Genomic DNA, 22,233 nt, shown 5'->3' with positions numbered 1-22,233 from the left:
CAAAACTATAAAATAACACATATTGTGTTAAACAAATCAAAATATATTATATATTTTAGATTCTTCAAAGTAGCCACCCTTTGCCTTGATGACAGCTTTGCACACTCTTGGCATTCTCTCAACCAGCTTCATGTGGTGCCTGAAAATGTTGCAATCTATATGGCACAGTTGTCCATTTTCTTAAATGAAACTGGTATACTTTTTTATTTTTCAAAATTTTCGTCTTTAATGCAGGGCCGACAGACAAGTTCCTTACTTTCTAACCTTTGTTTAAAGGTCCAATGCATCCGTTTTTATCTCAATATCAAATCATTTCTAGGTAACAATTAAAACCTTACTGTGATTGTTTCAATGAAAATGAAAATAGCTTCTCAGCAAAGAGCTATTTCTCAAGCAAGAATTTTGCTAGGACTATCTGGGAGTGGGGAGGGGAAAACTAAACATTTGCTGTTATTGACCGATATGTTTGGAACTCTTTTTTTTTGTTGGTCTATTAACTACTTTACCCCATGGAAGGTAAAAACTCCATCCCACCAAAACAGGCTGAAATGTCAGGTGGTCTTTTCAAACAGCTCTTACACTAAAAGGGCATTATCATCATTTTCACAATTTCACAGTATTATTCCAACATCATAGTGTGGAACTATATATAAAACACAGGAAAATCAAGTTTTTGACTGCACTGGGCCTTTAACCATGCAGCTACACAGCTGCTCTTAGCAAAAATGTGTTTGGAATTACCTTTCTATCTAATAGGCTATGTTAATGTGAGGAGATCAAAATAATTAAAAACTGTATACCAAATCTACTTATTTTAAAAGGTTGATTACTTGCCATTATCATTCACCTGATGATAAAGCAAGATGTGAAAGAAAAAAATGTTTTGCTAACGTATGATAGGGTCCCTGGGTCGCTGGTTTGCCTTGGAGGGGGTACCTGGGAAAGAAAAGGTTGAAGACCCCTGACATATACTATGCTATTATATTCGGTTCTGTTATGTAGAATATTATCATTATGTGATCTTGCAGACATTGATTTAGCTATTGTCTAACTTTATTAAACGAGCACCATTCACCTGAGTAGCCTGTTCTCTATGCGTAAAGTAGATTATGATTCTACAATGGGGGAGATTTGCGGGCTTGACTCTCCTTGGCTGAGCGCTCCAAAGCGTCACAATCTGTCACTGCTAAAGCAGTAGGCTACCCCCTGGTCTCTCTGTTAGTATTAAACAAGTGTGGAGCTATAAGCTGTGAAGTGTGCCTGTCATACGACTTACCTTTTTAAACACTGAACTCTAATCTACATATGAGTAAAAAGAGAACTAATCAAGCACATTCTGGAATTGCACTGCAGATCAAACTGTGGAGGACTTTTCTCACATTTTGGCACATTCAAATACTAAAGAAAGACCTTACTTGACGGAATAACTCGTTTTGCATAGAAAATATGGCAAAGATATTATTACATCTGGTGCATTTGTTATTATTTTGTAATTCCGGTATCCGGGAAGTTTTATCAGTGGAGCCATCCGACATCACGCAGCAGGACAGCGATATCGAACGGTCTACGGATCACACTTTCAAGCGCAAGAGCGCACCGCGGGACATGGTCTCAATCAATATGTTCAAACTCTATGAAAAGTACAGTAAGGAGCCCCACCGCCATCGAGACGGAAATACCGTTAAAAGTTTTAAGGCTATTCCAGGTGAGTGTTCTACATGTTTATATTTTAATGCATGATACTATAATATCAGACCTAATATGAACGTGGTGGGCTGCTGACAGCTGTAGGCAGGCTACTTTGAAATCAGCAGCTAGAGTAGCCTTGGAACCATACAAAGTGACATAAACATCATTTTGCAAGAGAAAAAAGTTATTAATAATTAAGCTGAGCTATTGCATGTGTTTTATATAAGCACCCCCATGCCCTGTCACAGTTTTGGTATAGGCTCACTGTGATCAGAGTATAGGCTACTGTTAATATTCATGAGAGGTTAGACAAGAGCCTATTATGACACTCACTCAGACACTATTAAAGGCACATGGAAAACTCTCTTCGGTGCTCTCCTAAGCATTTCCATATGGCTGAGACCTATTCAGGGGCTATGTTTATCTTTCAAACAGTAGTGGGAGTCAAGGGATGACGTTAGGAAGATCGTTTATTGTAATCAAAATATTTTGTATTGCAATCAGTGTTATCATGCCATAATGATTGCTCTGTAGCCTATTGTATGTGATGATATTTCACCCACAGCTAATCATTCATGGCTTTTATGACATTGTGGTTGCAGAAAAGCTGTTGAAAGTAGACTACATGTTGAAAAATAAAGTGTAAAATAACAAATGCTGTCGACATGATCATGTCTTTCTATTGTCATGTCTTTCTTTTCTTTGCAGGAGTCTCCACAAACAATGTGTGGTTCCATTTCAACCTGTCAACCATCCAGGAGTCGGAGGTCATCCTGTCCGCCACATTCCACTTCCTCGACCAGCGTCCCCGCCACCGGCCCTGGATCTGCCGGCGCTCCCAAAATGCTTCCTGTCACATCCAGCACCTCCAGCAGCTTTCCCCATCCCAGCTCCTCTTCCGAGGAACGTCCCCGAACTCTGTCTTTGCCTCCACGCTGGGCAACGTCACCCTGCCCCCTCCCAGGAGAGGGTCCTGGCAGACAAGGGAAGTCTCTGCTATAGTCAAAGAGGCCCACGTCCTGGGAGAGCTCCTCATCTCTGCAGAGTTTGACTTTGGGGTTAGGGTCCAGAGGAACCAGGAGCGCCTCTCTCCAGCCAGCCTACCATATGTCCTGGTGTACGCCAACGACATGTCCATATCTGAGCCCAACAGCGTGGCCATGACCTTGCAGAGGTATGGGCCTTTCCCTTCAGGCGAGGAGCCCACCCGGTCACCCAATGCATCTCCTCCAGCCTCCAGGCTGAAAAGAGAAGCAGTGTCCCCCCTGGATCAAATACAGAACAATGACCTGCCTGAAGTCCAGTTTCACACCCTGAAGAACCATGAACTATGGGAGAGCACTTATTTTGCTCCCAAGATTAAGCCCTCAAGGAAAGATGGGCGAAAGCAGGGCCAGGACAGCAGTGAGGGGTTGAATAAGCCCCAGGTGCTGAGCTTTGATGAGAGGACCATGAAAAAGGCTCGCAGGAGACAGTGGAGTGAGCCCAGGGTCTGCGCCCGACGCTACCTGAGAGTGGACTTTGCAGACATCGGCTGGAGCGAGTGGGTGTTAGCCCCGAAAGCATTTGATTCCTACTACTGTGCAGGAACCTGCGGATTTCCTATTCCTAAGGTAAGTTAGTGTAGTGTTTTACTTCAGTGTGTCGTGTAGTATTTATTTAGTCAATAAAATGTTCCATTGTCTTGAAAATATGCTTGAAATTGCTTTAATTCATCAGATGATACTGCATACAGTGTATGCTGGTATAATACATGCCTGACAAATGTGATGTCATCCTCATACTTCCTTGTGAAAGAGAATCCCTCTTAACTCCAGCTTCTTTCCGTCTCTGGCTCCCAGGTTGTCCGGCCCTCTAACCATGCCACCATCCAGAGTATTGTGAGGGCGGTGGGAATCGTTCCCGGCATTCCGGAGCCCTGCTGTGTTCCGGACAGGATGAGCTCTCTGATTGTTCTCTTCCTGGACCCCAGCGGGAACATGGTGCTGAAGGTTTACCCCAACATGTCTGTGGAGACCTGCGCCTGCCGGTAGAACCACTCGGAAAGAGCCTCAATGCATAATGCATAAGACAGAGTACAATGAATCAGACAGAGTGGAGCAGGAGAGACATTCAGTCAATACAGTAAAAAAGAAAGACATCTTTGGATGAGACTACAATGGATGAACTCACCATGGAAGGAGATATGGATTATAGATAAGGGTTTCGGGTGGTGAGATGCAGAGAACGCTATGTCTGACACTCAGATGAGTGTGATTCACACATACGTTTCTTTGTCATTCAGCAGCTCAGCTGTAGGTGAATTGGGGACTGTATAACTAACTGTCAGTTCCAAGCCTTCAGCCATCCAGAGCTGGCTCTTGATCTACACCCAAACTCCAGAGTAACTCAAATACTGGACCCTATTGCCATGTACTGCACTTAGACTATTGGACTCAAGTGGGCTTTAGATATGATAAGTCTTCATACGGCACCAGAATCAAAAGCGCAACCTCTGTAAATAATAATGTAACTAATACAACTAAATTGGACTTTTTTGTAAATAATTGATGGAATCTTAAACTATGCTTTGCCTGTAGTTTATGCAGTGTTCACTAGTTGTTTGAATTAATCTGCCAAGATAAATGGTTAATGCATGAGAGATTGTACTATTTTAATAAATAATTCCATATCGTTTTCTGACTGTATGCATACTGTGGTCATCTTATAGGTACTCACTGTGGAATATCAAATGTAATGTTTGCATTAGTTTGAATTAGTGATCCGCTGTCATCATTTTCAAAGAAAAGGGAGATACGCAGCACATTGCTGCCACCTGCTGTTTTGAAATAGAAAACAGTAAAAAAAAAAAAAGCCATTTAAAGATGTGGACCTGAGATTTATTGTTTTGATGTTTTTGCTGAAAAGGTCATGAGAGCTTAATTTCTGGTTACTTATAGATCACTAGTGCACAATTATTACATCTAACATTTTCAGCATCATACTCTATGTACAGTTGATTAATGTCAAACTACCACAAAAGTGTTGAGAATGTTGTGGTATGTAACTTCTATTCTCCCATTTATTGAATTGTGAATTGTGAATATATCATTTTTTAGGATTTGTCAGTTTTTTATCGTTTGTGCTTAAATTGCCCAAATATTGCTTAGATTGACTGTAAACTTAAATGGAAATAAACTGAATAGAACATAAAGTAGTATGTATAATGAAAAACATGGAGATTGTGTGGGGTTGTAATCATCTTATTACATTTACATTTTAGTCATTTAGCAGACGCTCTTATCCAGAGCGACTTACAGTTAGTGAATACAATTTTATTTTTTTATACTGGCCCCACGTGGGAAACGAACCCACAACCCTGGCGTTGCAAACACCATGCTCTATCAACTGAGCTACATCCCTGCCGGCCATTCCCTCCCCTACCCTGGACCAATTGTGCGCCGCCCATGAGTCTCCCGGTCGCGGCCGGCTGCGACAGAGCCTGGATTCGAACCAGGATCTCTAGTGGCACAGTTAGCACTGCGATGCAGTGCCTTAGACCACTGCGCCACTCAGGAGAATCTTATGATGATGGCCTGAGTCCTCTTTGTGTATCATCATCTTATGATGATACACAAAGAGCATCCTACATACTTACAGTTTTAGTCAAGAAGCTAATATTAGAATTAAAGGCTGCTCCAGGAATGTTTAGGAGATAGGAATGTGTTACTCATTTCAGACTCAGATAAAGAAAGTCCCTTCATTTCCAATGCATTGGAAAATGTATGTCAGAGGATATTTCACTGGTCTTTACTCCGGGTTTTTTGGGGGGGGATTGCCCTGACTCAGGCCAACGTCCTCAGAGACATTTGCCTCTGATGTACCCCCCACGATGACACTGGACCCTAGCCACTGTATTACATACTGGTGATGAAGAAGGTGTTCTACCCAACATAGAATTATGCAACTTGATTCATTCAGTGCTACCAATTTAACCTGTAACTAAAGTTGAAAAGTACATTTGTTACTGTTTTTCTCTGTTGAACAAGTATGATATCTATATTTCTTATGTATCTGAAAGATCAACAGGTCTTACAATGTACAGGGTTGGGTAGGTTACTTTCTAAATGTAATCCGTTACAGTTACTAGTTACCTGTCCAACATTTTAATCAGTAATGTAACTTTTGGATTACCCAAACTCAGTAACGTAATCTGATTACTTTTAGATTACTTTCCCCTTAAGAGGCCTTAAAAGAAGACAAAAGGGATCCATCAAATGCATTTTGTGTATCATTATGGTGGTTTCTGACTTGTGGTCAGACTCGCTCAGATGGAGCAAACTTAAACTTGCACCTTTTTTCATTGCTGAATTGAATGTCATTGAGAAAACAGAAAGGTGTCATTAAGTATTTTTTCACAAACATCCTTTCTGAATTCAATAGTAATCCAATAAGTAATCATCTAGTTTTTCAAAAGTATCTGTAATCTGATTACAATATTTTTGCTGGTAACGTAACTGATTACAGTTACAGTTTTTTAATAATCAGATTACATGTGAATCAGTTACTCCCCAACCCTGACAATGTATTTCACTGCCTCTCCGAACATATACATTTTGATTTCCATTGGCCTCAGCTTTGACCCGCGTGTGGGAAGCAAGAGCGAAGAATTTAGTAAAGTGTTTGTCAGTAGCCACACAATTTCCAGCTTCTCTCTCATTATCGCAGTGCGTCTGTGAAATGTTTACAGAATCTTCATTAACTCCAAGCCCGCTAATGATAACAAAGCCTAAAACAAGGCATCAATGGTCGAGATAAGAATGGCCGTGCTACTATTTCGGTTGACATGAGCCTACTGTTTACTCTAGAGCATGGGAGCAGACCCCAGAACTATAGCCCTAGCATAGAAGAATCTCAATTTCAACAGATTGTCACCCAAAGTCCGTTTTAAATACATAGTGGGAATTGGGAAGGTAAAACGTGTTGATTGGGAAGGATCTGATCTAAAGATGCAGTACTCAAGGCGTTTCCTCTTCCAGATGTGTCTGAGTTTGCTGGTGTCCACGGGGTCCTGTAGGTGCAAACCACTGAACGATGTCCTCCAAAGTGAAGATCCCGAGGGCTTCTCTGGGACTTCTGAGCAGGACCTGGTCGAAGAGGAGGACAGGTTACAGAGCTTTCTGGGAACCATGAAGGAAGAGTTTCTGAGGAAACTCAACTTATCAGATGTCCCACAAGAGCACAGCAAGATATACCCACCGCCGTTCATGATTGAACTGTACAACAAGTATGCCTCTGACACGTCCTCTATGCCTCGTTCTGATGTCATCCGCAGCTTCACCGTTCAAGGTATGTACATAGGCATGTCAAACATTAATTTTATGGTTTTATCAATGATCACAACATTTACATATGTAGACACTGTAATAGGTTAGTACTGTATGCTTATTAAGCCTGTGCGCCTCTAAGGCTATTGATACAAATAAGTGATATCAAATATGAAACTATGTATACCTTTTGCCTACTTTTGCAGATGTCAGTCACTCTGAAAAAAATGGCACCAAGTCAAAACACAGACTTCTGTTCAATGTAACTGTCCCAAATCACGAAGAGGTCACCATGGCGGAACTCAGGCTGTTCACCCTGCTGGATAATAGGACAACATCAACCTCTACCAATCGGATCGGGGCTTCCATAAAGATCTATGAAGTGGAGTATAAAGGAAACAAGGCCACAGCCCACCTTGTGGATGGGAAAGAGGTCATTGGGACCCATCACTCTTGGGAAGCTTTTGATGTGACCACTGCCATCCAGAGTTGGGTCAAATCGGTCCGTGGGGCCAGTGAGTTTGAAGTGGTGGTCGACAGGTGGGACTGTGGGCCTTTCAAAGGTGGAGGTTTGGATGTGGGTGTGGGTGTGAGGGATAACACATCAGCTGCTTTGATCGTCTTCTCTGACGACCTGGGGAGCAGGAAGAGAGAGGCCAAGAAGGAGCTGAGGGAGATGATAGTTCATGAGGAAGAGACGCTCTTTTCAGGGAGCGACTGGCAAGGGACCGACTACAATGAGATCCCCGTGGACTTACACCCCAGGCGGAAGAGGCAGGCGGACACCAACTACTGCCGACGGACCTCCATGCGCGTCAACTTCAAAGATATCGGCTGGGACCAGTGGATCGTAGCGCCCCCTGAGTATGACGCCTTTGAATGTAGAGGGGTGTGCTATTACCCCCTGACTGACGACATGACCCCTTCCAAACACGCTCTCATCCAAACCCTGGTCAATCTCAAGAACCCCAAAAAAGCCAACATGGCGTGTTGCGTTCCCACAAAACTGGACCCCATCACGGTCATGTACCAGGAGAATGGTGTCATCACTGTACGACACCTGTACGAGGAGATGAAGGTGGCAGAGTGTGGCTGTAGGTAGTGAGAGGTAACAGCCATGGTTGTCCCCTTTAGCCCTTACTGTAAATCTGTACATTCCTGTTGTAAGATGCATTTTAGTTATTTTATTTAGTATATGTTCAACAAATGCACAGTCTGTCTAGAATTGCAATAAAGCCTATAATACAATATTTATAAATTATTTATGAGCGTTATCATTATTTTTGTTAGGGTTTTAGAAAACAAAAGAGATCATAAATTGGATCTACAGATGTAGGATCTTAATTAGGTGTGCATGCAAAGCAATACACAACTCTAGATTTCTTACATACTCGTATTATTATTATTATCATTATTATTTGATTTATTCTGCTCGCTCTAGCGCTTAAACGACCTAAGCTATTAACACGAAACCAACGTCCAAATGTGCAGACTGCCCCAAAAATATTTCTGATATTATTTATACTTGTTGTACTACAACGATATTTAAATGAGCTCCAAATGCATTTCAATGGCAATAAAAGTGCCATAGATTTACATGTTGAAATTTGGGCGTGTAGCTCCTCGTACACCATTTAAGCTATCAACACCAAACCAACGTTGAGATGTTCACTGACGCAACTTCAATTGCTTGTGTTTACAATTTTGATCACATTTTGAACTAAACCATTTAAAATGTTAATAAAAGCTCCATAGGCTTGAATGGGAAGTATTTGGATTCGCCACTGCTCTTACACCGTTTAAGCTATCAACGCCAAACTAACGTTGAGATGTTCAGACTGACCCAATTTAGATAGATTGAATTCAGATTTTTTATCATATTAAACATTTTTGAAGTATAACCATTTTAAATTTGCATAAATTAACATGGGTTTGAATTAGATCCACAGTAATACAGTGGTAACTATTTAAAATGGTCCTACTCTTTGGCCAATTAAGCTATAAGACCAACTTTAAAACATTCAGGCTATTCTAACTTCAAATTCTTTAAGATCTTTATCAACTATAACTATATAAATTTGCATCAAATAGAATAAAAGAACTCACCAATAGTAAATCTTCAACCATTCAAGATAAAGATAACAACAACTTTTACATGTTCAGGCTATCCTGACTTCCAATTCTTAAAAACGTTGATCAATTATAATCATATTAATTTGCATACATTTGCATAAAATAATGAACCAACAGTAACTCTTGAACCGTTCGAGCTAGAGACACCACACCAACTTTCACATGTTGAGGCTATCCTAACATCACATTCTTAAAAACTTTTATCAACTATAATGGTAAAAATGTACATACATTTGCATAAATAACTCACCAACAGTAACTCTTGAACTGTTCAAGCTAGAGACATCAAACCAACTTTCACATGCGCAGGCTATCCTAACGTCCAATTCTTTATAAATTCACACATTTGCATAACATAACTCACCAACAGTAACTCCTGAACGTTCAAGCTAGACACCAAACCAACTTTCTCATGTTCATGCTATCCAAACTTCTAATTCTTAAACACTTTCATCAACTATAATTATACACATTTTCAAAAAAATTACTCACCAATAGTAACTCTTAAACCGTTCAAGCTGGAGACATCAAACCAACTTTCACATTTCCAGGCTATCCTAATTTCAGATTCTTCAAAACTGTAATCAACTATAACTATATAAATTAGCATAAATGTGCAAAAAATAACCCACTAACACTAACTCTTGAACCGTTCCAGTTAGAGGCACCAAACCAACTTCCACATGTTTGGCCAATCCTAATTTCAGATACCTGAAAACCTGTATCAACTATAATGATAGAAGTTTACATACATTTGCATAAATAACTCAACAACATTAACTCTTGAACCGTTCAAGCTAGAGACACCAAACCAACTTTCTCATGTTCAGTCTATCCTAACTTTAAAATCTTTAACACATGTATCAACTATAACTAAATAAATATGCATAAAATAACTCACCAACAGTAAGTCCTAAACTGTTCAAGCTAGAGATACCGAAGCAACTTTTAGATGTTCAGGCTATCCTAACTTCCAATTCTTTACAACTTTTATAAACTATAACTATATAAATGTGCATACATTTACATAAAATAACCCACAAACAGTAACTCTTGAACTGTTCAAGCTAGAGACACCAAACCAACTTTCACATGTTCAGGCTATCCTATCAATCAATCGATCCTTCACCAGCTAGCATGCACATCACATTTTCTTCAGGAAATATACTTTTCTAGTTTGATCACTCTTTTGTTGCTGAGGATTTTCCTGCACAGCAGGAAATGCATACTTGTAGTGTATTTGAGTGTTTAAAAGGCTTCTAAAGTTTGTAATTTCCACTTTGACATTTCACACTTGATTTGCCCTAATGAAAAATGTATCAACCCGTACAAAAATATCCATTAACTATAATCCACATAATTCACATTTCTTGTTGCTGCAGGATTATTTTCCTGCTGTAGCAAACTGGCTCAAATTAAGATCCTACATCTGTATTAAGTATGTGTGCATCTATAGTTTGATATCTATAACAAAAGTATCATGATATCTAAAGAGTTTGTACATAGTGTTGTTTATTTATCAGTTGGCTATGAGGATTATCTTGCTCTACATGTTTATGGTATTAGAATTTTAAAGTATTTTTTATAACAGGACATTTCTGATTATGACTTCTAAATTATTGCTTTGAATTAAATATGGATTGTTCTAATTAGTTTCATATTATAATCAGAGACTGTGGATTATAGGTAAAGGTTGCACTATTACATAAAAGTGCATTTATGTGCTGCAGTTGTACTACTATATGAATATTCAATGTGAATTTATAAAGTTCAACTTTTGGGGAAGTTCTTCTTTGAATTATGTGTAAAGAGCACACTCTACAGGTGGACAATAAACAGTTGTCTCAACACATTCATAAAACGTTGAGTGTATTTTTGTGACTGTATTCATTTGAATGTATAATTGTTCTATAAAGTAAAGAATTGGTTCGAATTGATTATTTATTTCATATATATATATATCACACTCCATTCATTTTCTGTTCTTTTGACTATCTTTGTAATTATTCAACGCAAATACTGCACACACATCTTAATAAGTACATGTTGATGAAAACAGTATGAAAATGTATGCACTCACTAACTGTAAGTTGCTCTGGATAAGAGTGTCTGCTAAATGACTAAAATGTTAAATGCTGATCTCAAAATATCAAAACCAGACCATATTTCAGTTGTGAACATGTCACACATTAAGCAATACCATCGAGGTAGATAAAGGACTCTAGTGCCCAAAAGCCTGTTTTTGTGAGGACAGACGCTGGGAGACGAGAAGCAGGTACAGGGAGTGAATATTAAATATATACAGACATGGAACAAAACACGGACAGCGTCTGGACAGGGGAAACATAACGACATTAATGCAGACACAGGGATCAAACTGAGGAACAGACAGATATAGGGGAGGTAATTAAACAGTGATGAAGTCCAGGTGAGTCCAATGAAGCGCAGATGCGCGTAACAATGGTGACAGGTTTGCGTAATGATGGGCAGCCTGGTGCCCTCGAGCACCAGGGAGGGGGAGCGGGAGCAGGCGTGACTGTTTTAGTATGGGCAGCACCATTCAGGACTTTCACCTTTTTGAAGTAGTCAACTAGGTGGGACTTCCTATGGGTTAAGGAAGGATCACATAATTCCATCCAGGTCACCAGGAGGGATCAGCCAATGAATTATACTCATGAGCAAACGTTCCATAATTGCAGGTGACAGTAAATCGCCAACCTTAGCTTTATACCTGTTCAAACAACACACTCCAGGTGGCATTATGCACCCTTTCTGTTTGTTTGCCAACTCATAGAAGTAGTAGAAGAAGAAAATGGACTACTTCAAAATGGCGCTGCCCGTGATCTTACAAACGCCATAATGGGAAAGACGCAATGATGCGATGTCTATCTATGATCAATACACATCAATGTATTCTAATCAGAGGTGATGGTTCCCCTCCTAATGAAGTGTTTGTCAGGAGGGGATGAAAAAGTCTAGATGTAGACACTTACATCACCGTTTCAAAATAAAAACAAATATAGCCCAGTCTTAATATACCACCTTTCCATTAAAACACTACGTGACGTCTGATTTTTGCCTAATTAACCGAGACCACAATTGCCTAAATTAGTTCCTCCCCCTGATGACGTCCACTACATATTAGTGCCAAACATGCCCTCTTAAATGACACAGTGAACCATGCACCGGGAGTGGATTCCAGGTCCTGATTGGTCACGAAGAATCGCCAGACAGGCTTATGTAAGACTGGGTATTAGAAGTTAAAGTGAGATTAACGGTACACACTGTGCTGCAGCATTAGATGATATGTAGTTATGTAATTATGTGTAAAAATTCCCAGTGTTGTAAGGCTTGTATTTGAATGCCTTTTCATTTCAGTTTTGAACTCACTCAACCTTAAATTATATTCAACATTGATAAATGAACACAGTGGAAATGTCACTAAAATCGGGGAGTGAAAATCTGGATGCAAACATGCAATGTAAATGGTGAATATATAGTGTAAGTATTTTCAAACTAATGGAAGTCCATGTTCATGTTTATAATCACTGCTGCTAAATCTTTGGTTTTCATCCTGAATCTTGTGTTCAAGGTGGCTTATCACATGTCCACACGTGAACACAAACTGTGTAATAATCTCATCCACTCGCCCCAGACATGACCTCACAAAGCCTGACCCTTATATCCACCTGGTCGAATCACAATGCCTCACGTGATTGTGAGTTTCACATGGGGCTTTCATACTAATCAGGTAGCATTTCACCTCTATAAGCTTCTCTAATCTCTTTTCTCTATCTCATCCTTTTTTTTCAAGAGAATGTGCATGACATGGTAGAGCATATCATAGAAATTCTAATAAGGAATATGGGATGCAAAGGTTTTTTGATTTGATTTGATGCCCAAAACTAAATACATCCAGACAGAAGCCTCTTTCTTTAGAGTAATAAAACACATTAAATACAGTAAAAGTGGAAAAGGTACACTCAAATAATCCTGTGGCATACCCAAATACCTACATTATCTCCAATTTGAGAATTTTTGGTCTGTTATTGTCTGGCGGATGCACCGCAGATAATACGATTAAAGGTTTATTGGGAACAAAAGCTTCTTATGTCGTTGTTGTTGTTGTCTGAAACCTGCCGGTGAAAACATTCTCTCCTAACAAAGGACTGTCCCTCCGAATGAATGGACCAAAAAGCAGGATAACGCAGATCAAATATAACATTCTCCACAATAATGGCAGTAGGTCGGTTATCACAAGCGTTGCTGGTGCTTTTTTGCCATGTTCTCTACTCCAGCTCTTCCTTCCAGCCAGCTCTGGTGCTGGATATGGCGAAAATTCTACTCGACAACTACTGCTTCCCTGAGAATCTGGTCGGCATGCAGGAGGCCATTCAGCAAGCCATCAACAGTGGAGAAATCCTCAAAATATCTGACCGAAAGACCTTGGCATCTGTGCTGACGGTTGGCATGCAGGGTACACTCAATGACCCTCAGCTGACTGTGTCCTTCTAGCCAAACTTTGTCCCAGTGATGCCGCCTGCTCTCCCATCTCTCCCCACGGAGCAGCTCATCCGTCTGGTCAGAAACTCTGTGAAGCTGGAGGTCCTTAAGAACAACGTGGGCTACCTGAGGATCGACCGCATTATAGGGAAGGAGACCGCCGCCAAGCTTGGCCTGCCACCCTGGGACAACATCTGGAACAAGGTCACCCACGCCTCCTTATTATTCTTTGATCTGCGCTACAGCACAGCTGGGGAGCTGTCCGGAGTCCCTTTCATCATCTCCTAGTTCTCCGACCCAGAACCCCTTATTCACGTTGACACTGTGTTCGATCGAACCTCTAACACCACTAAGGAGCTGTGGACTATGTCATCTATCATGGGAGAGAGGTATGGAAAGGAAAAGGACCTCATCATATTAACCAGTAAGCATACTTTTGGAGCGGCTGAGGCAATCTCTACACTCTGAAGCATTTGAATAGGGCTATCATTGTTGGAGAGAGGTCAGCTGGGGGGTCAGTGAAAGTGCAGAAGATAAGAATAGGAGATTCTGGTTTCTACATCACAGTTCCAGTGGCCAGGTCAGTGAGTGGAGGGTAGCTTAGTGGTTAAGAGCGTTGTGCCAGTAACCGAAAGGTTGCTGGTTCTAAACCCCGAGCCGACTAGGTGAAAAATCTGTCGATGTGCCCTTGAGCAAGGCACTTAACCCTAATTGCTCCTGTAAGTCGCTCTGGATAAGAGCGTCTGCTAAATGACTAAAATGTAAAATGAGTATCTCCCTCTGTAAATATCAATGTCAAGGAGGCTGTTGCCAATGCCAAAAATCTACTGGCTGTCAGGAGTGCCATTCCAAACGCTGTCCAGAGCGTCTCTGACATCATCAGGCAGTACTACTCATTCACAGACAAAGTACCGGCTCTCCTTTAACATCTGTAATCCACAGATTTATTTTCTGTCATTTCAGAGGAGGACCTGACGAATAAAATCAACTACGAACTACAGACTGTGTCAGAGGACCCTCGTCTGATGGTCAAACTGACCCAAGATCACCCAGTTATCATTGAGGAAGACTTTGAACCTGAGAACATACCAGACAATCCAGCATTTCTCAGGAACCTGGTGGATACAGTCTTCAAAGTACGCATCTTAACTGGAAACACTGGTTATCTCCGCTTCGACAAGTTTGGAGATGTGTCAGTGATGGCCAACTTAGGAGAGCAGATTGCCCCAAAAATCTAGGAGCCCCTTAAAAACACAGAGAACCTCATCATCGATCTGCGATACAACACAGGTGGGTCCTCAGCTTCCATGGGCATCCTGCTCTCCTTCCTCCAAGACCCGTCACAACAGTTCCACTTCTTCACCATATATGACAGGATCCAGAACACCACCACTGAGTTTAATATTCTTTCCAGCCTCCCAGGCCCACCCTATGGGTCTAAACGCGGAGTGTACATCCTGACTAGTTACTACACCGCCGGTGCTGGGGAGGAATTTGCTTATCTGATGCAGTCACTGCACCGTGGCACCCTCATCGGGGAAATCACATCCGGGACATTGTCATCACCGTCCCCTTCATAAACATCATAGATAACAACAGGGAGTGCTGGCTAGGTGGAGGCGTGGTCCCTGACGCCATAGTGCTTGCTGAGGAGGCCGTTGACCACACCCATGAGATCATAGAGTTTCACAGGGAGGTTTGCTCACTGGTGGAGGGGACAGGAGAGCTCCTGGAAATACACCACGCCATCCCTGAGGTCGCCAACAAGGTCAGCAGAGTGCTGCTCATTAAATGGGTTGAGGGCTCGTATCGATCGGTGGTGGACTATGAGTCTCTGGCATCCCAGCTGACAGCTGACCTCCAGGAGACGTCATCCCAGCTGACAGCTGACCTCCAGGAGACGTCAGGCGACCACCGGCTGCACATATTCTACTGCGACGTCGAACCCGAGTGTCTGCATGACATGCCAAAAATCCCGACAGCTGAGGAGGTGGGTTACATCATTGACGCGCTGTTCAAGATCGAGGTGATGCCCGGGAACGTGGGATACTTCAGGTTCGACATGATGGCAGACATAGAAGTGATGAGAGCCATCGGCCCTCAGCTGATTAAACTGGTGTGGAGCAAGCTGGTGAACACGGACACAATGATCATCGACATGAGATACAACACAGGTGTTAACACCACAGCCATCCCACTCCTCTGTACCTACTTCTTCGATGCTGAGCCCCTGAGGCACCTCTACACCGTCTTTGACCACTCCACAACCACCATGACCGAGGTCATGACTATTCCTCAGATCCAGGGTCAGAGGTACGGCTCCACCAAGGACATCTACATCCTCACTAGTCACATGATGGGGTCGGCTGCCGAGGCGTTCACGCGGACCATGAAGGACCTTAACAGGGTGACGTGATCGGGGAGCCGACCATCGGAGGGTCCCTGTCCAGTGCCACCTACCAGATATGCCTCCATACCTAACCAGGTGGTCCTGAGTGATGTTACTGGAAAGGTGTGAAGTGTCTCCGGGGTCGAGCCACACGTTGCTGCCGAGGCAAATGAAGGGGAAATAGTTGTCATGTTATTGTTTCTCTTTCCTTTAAATGTTTACTTTGTTTGTCCTGTATTTGTGAATTATATTTTTTGTTGTGTGTAATTTTAACAGAAATGTTATTTATTAATTATTATTATTTTTATATTATATTTATATTTATTAATTATTTTTCTGAACTCTGACTTATCTGTGGTATAACATAACCACCCCGAAGCTTGTAAAAAAACAACAACAATAAGGTTGACAGAAAACAGGAAAACTATTTTGGTTCTCTTTTTGAAAGTCTTAAGGCACCTTTTGAAAGATTTATTTTTGCACATGATTATAAAATTATGTAATAAACAGATCCCTGACTGTTGCAGGTCCGGAATGAAATGAGTTGCCTTCGATGAATTTGACTAAAACTCCTGTGTGTCATTTTGTATGAGAAATTTGATTAGATTTACAAATAAATCCTCTTGTTCATATTTCATGAATATTTTTGTCTCTCTTTGATGTAGCTAACTCGCTGGGCTACATGTGTGTTGGCTTAAATATGTGTGAGGAGAAAGGGTTGATATTTCATTTCATTATACTATCATCATGTATGTAATTTGATTCATGAAAATACTTTATACTTCTATATTAATCTGTTAATGCATTTGTTATTTGTCCTTTTTGTCATTTGTCAAGTCATGTAATTTGTCATGTTGCGAGTAAAACATAATATTGCCATAATGTAGAAGAGTCTTCAGCCAGTCAGTAGAGGGAGCAGTACCCATACAAACTGGTAGTGAACTACTGTACTCAGTTCTCCTACTGTGTAATAGCATCAATAAAATCCATTTCAACTGATTGTGAATAGTGTCATGACCAAATAGAGGTCATATAGCTTCAGAAGAGGAAACACCCATTATCTATTTTACACTGATGTAGTAGGTTGAATCTAACTGAAGTTTTCTTCCATTTCTAATCAACACTTGTTGAATAAACTGTTGAATAAACCTGTGAGTTATTATTACCTGAGACGGAACTATTCAGAAGTCAGTGTGATATTTATAGACCATAATGTTTAGGGTCAGCCAACGGCACATTAAGAGAGGGGAGGGGGTAGATGACTTGACTATTTAAAATTCTAAGTTCTTTGTATAATGCTGATTGATCATGTGCAGCATGAGTGAGAGATTATAAGCCTAAGTATGGTATAAGGACCTTTTGTCAAAATATACAGTTACAGGTAACATTACACTTCACATCAACTTGCTGACCAACAGGCCTAATTTGAAGGTACAACAAAAATAATTTATTAATTTAGCAAACAATATATTTTTAATTAACGCTGATCTTCAATCAGTGAGCCTTATTCATCAAATGAAAAATATGCACAACACATACAGTGATCTGAATATTTCTACCAAGCATAATCTTGTGTCTGATATCTGTGTCTAGTCAAACCTTACCTCACACGCAAAGCAACAAATATATATTTATCATCTACATCTTGGGCAACATGTTGCACCTACATTGTTGCCTTGTTATTGTCTTACCGAAGCACTCAAGATAATACGATTAAAGGTTTATGTTGAGGAAAATCCTCTTATGTGTGTGTTAACAGAAACCTTTCAGGAGGAACAGTCTCATTTGACCAAGGACCACTTTGCAGACGGACATTCCACCGCAGAGCGGCTACTACTGTGGTTTACTGCTATCTAGAAACCCACCAAGATGGCAAGGTATCTCCTCTTGTTGGCATCGGTGCTGGTCCTCAGCAATGTTGCTGTCCACAGCACTTTCGCACCCGACCTGATTATCAGCATGGCTAAAATTCTCCTGGACAACTACTGCTCCCCGGAGAAACTGACTGGCATGCAGGAGGCCATTGACGCTGCGAGCAGCAACACAGAGATCCTCAGCATTCCCGACCCTGACACTCTCGCCTCCGTCCTGACCGGCGGGGTCCAGAGCACCATCAATGACCCCCGGCTGGTCATCTCCCATGAGCCCAACTACGTTCCCGCAGTGGCCCCTGCCCTGCCACCCCTGCCCCCGGACCAGCTCATCGGTGTGCTCCAGAGCTCCATTAAGCTGGAGGTCCTGGAGGGCAACATCGGCTACCTGAGGATCGACCACATCATCGGGGAGGAGTTGGCCGACAAGATTGGCACCCTCCTTCTGGAGCTGGTCTGGAACAAGATCCTGCCCACGTCCGCTCTGATCTTTGACCTCCGCTACACAGGCAGCGGGGATCTGTCGGGTATCCCATACATTGTGTCTTATTTCACTGACGCCGAACCTCTGATTCACATCGACAGTGTGTATGACCGTCCCACTGACACCACCACCAAGCTGTGGTCCATGCCCACACTGCTGGGCGAGAGGTACGGAACCAAGAAGCCTCTCGTCATCCTGACCAGTGCAAACACCAAGGGAATTGCAGAGGACGTTGCCTATTGTCTGAAGAACCTCAAGAGGGCCACCATCGTCGGGGAGAAAACCGCTGGCGGGTCTGTGAAAATCGATAAGATCAAGGTTGGGGACACCGACTTCTATGTCACAGTGCCCTCGGCTAAGTCCATCAACCCCATCACAGGGAAGTCCTGGGAGGTCACCGGCGTGATGCCTGATGTTGAGGTCGATGCTGAAGATGCCCTGGCCGCTGCCATTAAGATCATTAACCTCCGTGCCGAGATCCCTGCCATTCTTGAGGCTACTGGCGCTCTGGTGGCCGACAACTACGCCTTTGAGAATGTCGGAGCGGACGTTGCGGAGAAGCTGGCGGCAGCGAGCAGTGACTACAACATGATATCTTCAAAGGTGGAGCTGGAGACTAAACTCTCCACTGACCTCATGACACTGTCCGGAGACAAGTGCCTGAAGACCACCCATAACATCCCAGCCCTGCCACTAATGGTAAGAAATTAATGTTGTATTGTAGCCTATGTAATACATTTAGCTATTGAGAATTATTTTATGTGAATCCAGAGAGCAACTTTTTTTAAATGAATATTTGCCTGAAATAATTGTCTGTTGAATTCAGTAGAACTACAGTAGAATAACATTGCTTATCAATTATGGGGAATATTTTTGAGACATTTATGTTGATTTCAGAACCCATCTCCAGAGATGTTTATTGAGCTGATCAAGGTTTCCTTCCACACGGATCTGTTTGAGAACAACATTGGCTACCTGCGCTTTGACATGTTTGGTGACTTCGAGGAGGTTCAGGCCATTGCCCAGATCATCGTGGAGCATGTGTGGAACAAAGTTGTTAACACTGATGCTCTGATTGTTGATCTCAGGTAGGACTTCTCTTCATAGTGAAAATCAAAGCTCAAATTATGAGCATAGCAACATATTTATGTTCACTAAGATGAACAGAGTTAGAGAGTGGATTACCATTTAGTTGGGGTAAATGGGGACAGTTGAACCACAGGGAAAGGTTTTATTTCCAAAATGTTTATCTTTCATATTGCATGAGCTTGAAAAATTGTTTTTGCAGGAACAACGTGGGCGGACCCACCACTGCCATTGCAGGCTTCTGCTCCTACTTCTTTGATGCAGACAAGCAGGTCTTGCTGGACAAACTGTATGACAGACCCTCTGGCACCACTAAGGAGCTGTGGTCTCTGCCTGAGCTCACTGGTAATAAACTTCCCAGTTTCATGACGTGTAGGCTACTGTATAATGAGTTTATCGATTTGGCTAAAGCAGAATAAAATTGTGGGCTGTCAGCAGAATAAAAAATGTCAGGTATAAAAATGACTCGTCTTCTCTCTCAGGTGCAAGGTACGGCACCAAGAAGAGCCTGATCATCCTGACCAGCGGGGCCACGGCCGGCGCCGCCGAGGAGTTCGTCTACATCATGAAGAAGCATGGCCGGGCCATGATCGTGGGCGAGACCACCAACGGCGCCTCCCACCCCCCTGAGAACTTCCGTGTGGGCGAGAGTGAATTGTTCCTGAGCATTCCCACCACCCATTCAGACACAGCCCAGGGCCCCGCCTGGGAGGGGGCCGGGATCACCCCTCACATCCCTGTGCCAGCCGACGCAGCCCTGGACACCGCCAAGGGCATCCTCAACAAGCACTTCGCCGGCACAAAGAAGTGAACTCCCTGACCGGGGATGTTGGCAGCCAAAGGGGTTTAGGATCTTACGTTCTCAGAGGAACTAAGTATTTAGGGTACAGTTCAATGCACTTCATTGACCACTTATAGGGAGCCAGCCTCTGCACCTAAGCCTTCTTTCTGTAGCCTGTTGTAGTGTTCTCATTTTGCAAGAATATGCGAGAGATTCTGAACAGGATTGTGTTGGTTTTTACTTATAGTTTTTACTTCTGAAAACTACTGTGATTGTAGAAGGATTTAAGAAAGTGTGAGTGATTTTAAATGCTATACTGAAATGTGACTCTTAAAGAAGTGGTTCATAAACTATGGATGTGTTTGTGTTACTGATCCACTAGCCCTTGGCCTTGGGGCTATGATTTGTCAAAGCAGCTTCTATTTTTGGCTGTCAAAAATAATGTGAATTGTAAATTGTGCAAGAACATGAAAGCTGAAACTAGCTTAAAAAGGTGCATTGAATCAAATGCTGAAACATATTTGTGTTTCCTATGATATTCTTATATAATTTCAAGTACCATTGTTAGGACCTTCACAAACAAATTGTTCTGTCTGTTGGGGGTGCATTCTCAAATTTGATGCAGGGTCTTTTTGCTGTGTATGGGAAGAAGTGTTGTGTCCATACATAGTGACTTGCCATGTGAGGCAATTTGGGTCGTATCAATTCCAATGGTGGGACACAATGAAGGCATTGGGAACACAAGAATAACAAGTATATATGTTGTGGATCAGAGGTTAGGAGTGGATCAAGAAAACCAAGCTGCTTATTATATTATATAACACCAAACACGTTATTGCCCCACAATGGAATAACTACAAATCCAACCAGATTTTCTCAAGATCGCAATTAAACACACTAACACCTAAAATGGAATCAATCCCACCCATTGTTAGACAAGTTTAAGTTACAGCCTCTTGTAATAATCCATACCAGCAAACCAGTGAGATAAAACTATATTTCAGCCCTGCAGCAAAAACATTTTAGTACAACTATTCATTCAGATTAGAATGTAAAACCTTCCCAGAGCAAGTCTCTCAATTCAAGTAACGCTTAACCATTCTGGTTGCTTCCTACAGTTTCAACTTGGCCTGTTATCACAAACATAGTGTATTAGCATTATGTTGGAGGAGGTACAACCAATACAATACAATGTACTCCCGTTGTCTTTTTTCAATCTACACTTTACAGTCTTATTCAACCACTGGGATGTGAATCCATTCAATCCAGAAGATAGCAGTGCTGTCACGTTCGTTGAATGACGGTTCAGACCAAGGCGCAGCGTGATATGCGTACATATTTATTAAACTTTAAACATACGACAAAACAACAAAGAAAACGAAACGTGAAGTCCAAGGTAGAACACACAACATACCTTACAAGGAACAAGATCCCACAACTAGACAGTGCCAATAGGCTGCTTAAGTATGGTCCCCAATCAGAGACAACGAGCGACAGCTGCCTCTGATCGGGAACCACACCGGCCAACATAGAACTAGACATACTAGATCCTTATACATAGAACAAGCACAACAAGGAATATACACACCCTGACTCAAAATGTAAGCGTCCCCTGAGTCAGGGCGTGACAAGTGCAGCTAATTTCTAACAGAAATGAAGCTGTAACATCTCAGAGGCACACAGATACTGGTCACTGAGAGCGGATATATAGTGAGTGGGCCAGCTTTTGGCAGGCACAAGACCTGTATTTTCAAAACACAAGGATTAAACAGGATCCAGTAAGTAAGGGAATAACTGTACATAAACACATGCTGAGCCAAGGGGCAAGGGGTCCCAGCCATTAGGATTTACCCCTAAGGAGGCTATTCACAGACCACAAACAGAAGCTTTAGCTGTGTGTGTGTGTGTGTGTGTGTGTGTGTGTGTGTGTGTGTGTCTGTGTGTGTCTGTGCGTGAGTGCGTGCGTGTACTGTATGCATGTTATGGCTCTT

At 42.0% G+C, this 22,233-nt stretch overlaps 4 protein-coding genes and 1 pseudogene across 4 annotated transcripts; all 5 read left to right on the top strand.

Annotated features, from left to right (window-relative positions):
- Window positions 1-1,210: 1,210 nt before the first annotated feature.
- LOC121547067 (growth/differentiation factor 10-like) lies at window positions 1,211-4,905 on the top strand. Its single transcript, XM_041858164.2, has 3 exons — window positions 1,211-1,705; window positions 2,398-3,302; window positions 3,531-4,905. Exons 1-3 carry the CDS (start codon window positions 1,447-1,449, stop codon window positions 3,720-3,722), a joined length of 1,356 nt encoding a protein of 451 aa, XP_041714098.2. The 5' UTR covers window positions 1,211-1,446; the 3' UTR covers window positions 3,723-4,905.
- A 1,304-nt stretch (window positions 4,906-6,209) lies between these two features.
- Window positions 6,210-8,245, top strand: LOC121547066 (growth/differentiation factor 2-like). The gene is made up of 2 exons (XM_041858163.1): window positions 6,210-7,017; window positions 7,202-8,245. Exons 1-2 carry the CDS (start codon window positions 6,678-6,680, stop codon window positions 8,095-8,097), a joined length of 1,236 nt encoding a protein of 411 aa, XP_041714097.1. The 5' UTR covers window positions 6,210-6,677; the 3' UTR covers window positions 8,098-8,245.
- A 5,067-nt stretch (window positions 8,246-13,312) lies between these two features.
- LOC121547065 (retinol-binding protein 3-like) lies at window positions 13,313-14,203 on the top strand. The gene has a single exon (XM_041858162.2). It carries the CDS (start codon window positions 13,662-13,664, stop codon window positions 13,917-13,919), a length of 258 nt encoding a protein of 85 aa, XP_041714096.2. The 5' UTR covers window positions 13,313-13,661; the 3' UTR covers window positions 13,920-14,203.
- On the top strand, window positions 14,010-16,278 carry LOC121547911 (annotated as a pseudogene).
- A 1,526-nt stretch (window positions 16,279-17,804) lies between these two features.
- LOC121547064 (retinol-binding protein 3-like) lies at window positions 17,805-20,592 on the top strand. Its single transcript, XM_041858161.2, has 4 exons — window positions 17,805-19,074; window positions 19,273-19,463; window positions 19,664-19,806; window positions 19,944-20,592. The coding sequence occupies exons 1-4, from the start codon at window positions 17,890-17,892 to the stop codon at window positions 20,270-20,272; spliced, it is 1,848 nt and encodes a 615-aa protein (XP_041714095.2). The 5' UTR covers window positions 17,805-17,889; the 3' UTR covers window positions 20,273-20,592.
- The last annotated feature ends 1,641 nt before the right edge of the window (window positions 20,593-22,233 follow it).

This window comes from Coregonus clupeaformis, chromosome 31 (genome assembly GCF_020615455.1).
Source record: "Coregonus clupeaformis isolate EN_2021a chromosome 31, ASM2061545v1, whole genome shotgun sequence".
Lineage (NCBI taxonomy): Eukaryota > Metazoa > Chordata > Actinopteri > Salmoniformes > Salmonidae > Coregonus > Coregonus clupeaformis.
This window is presented reverse-complemented; position numbering and strand designations above follow the sequence as displayed.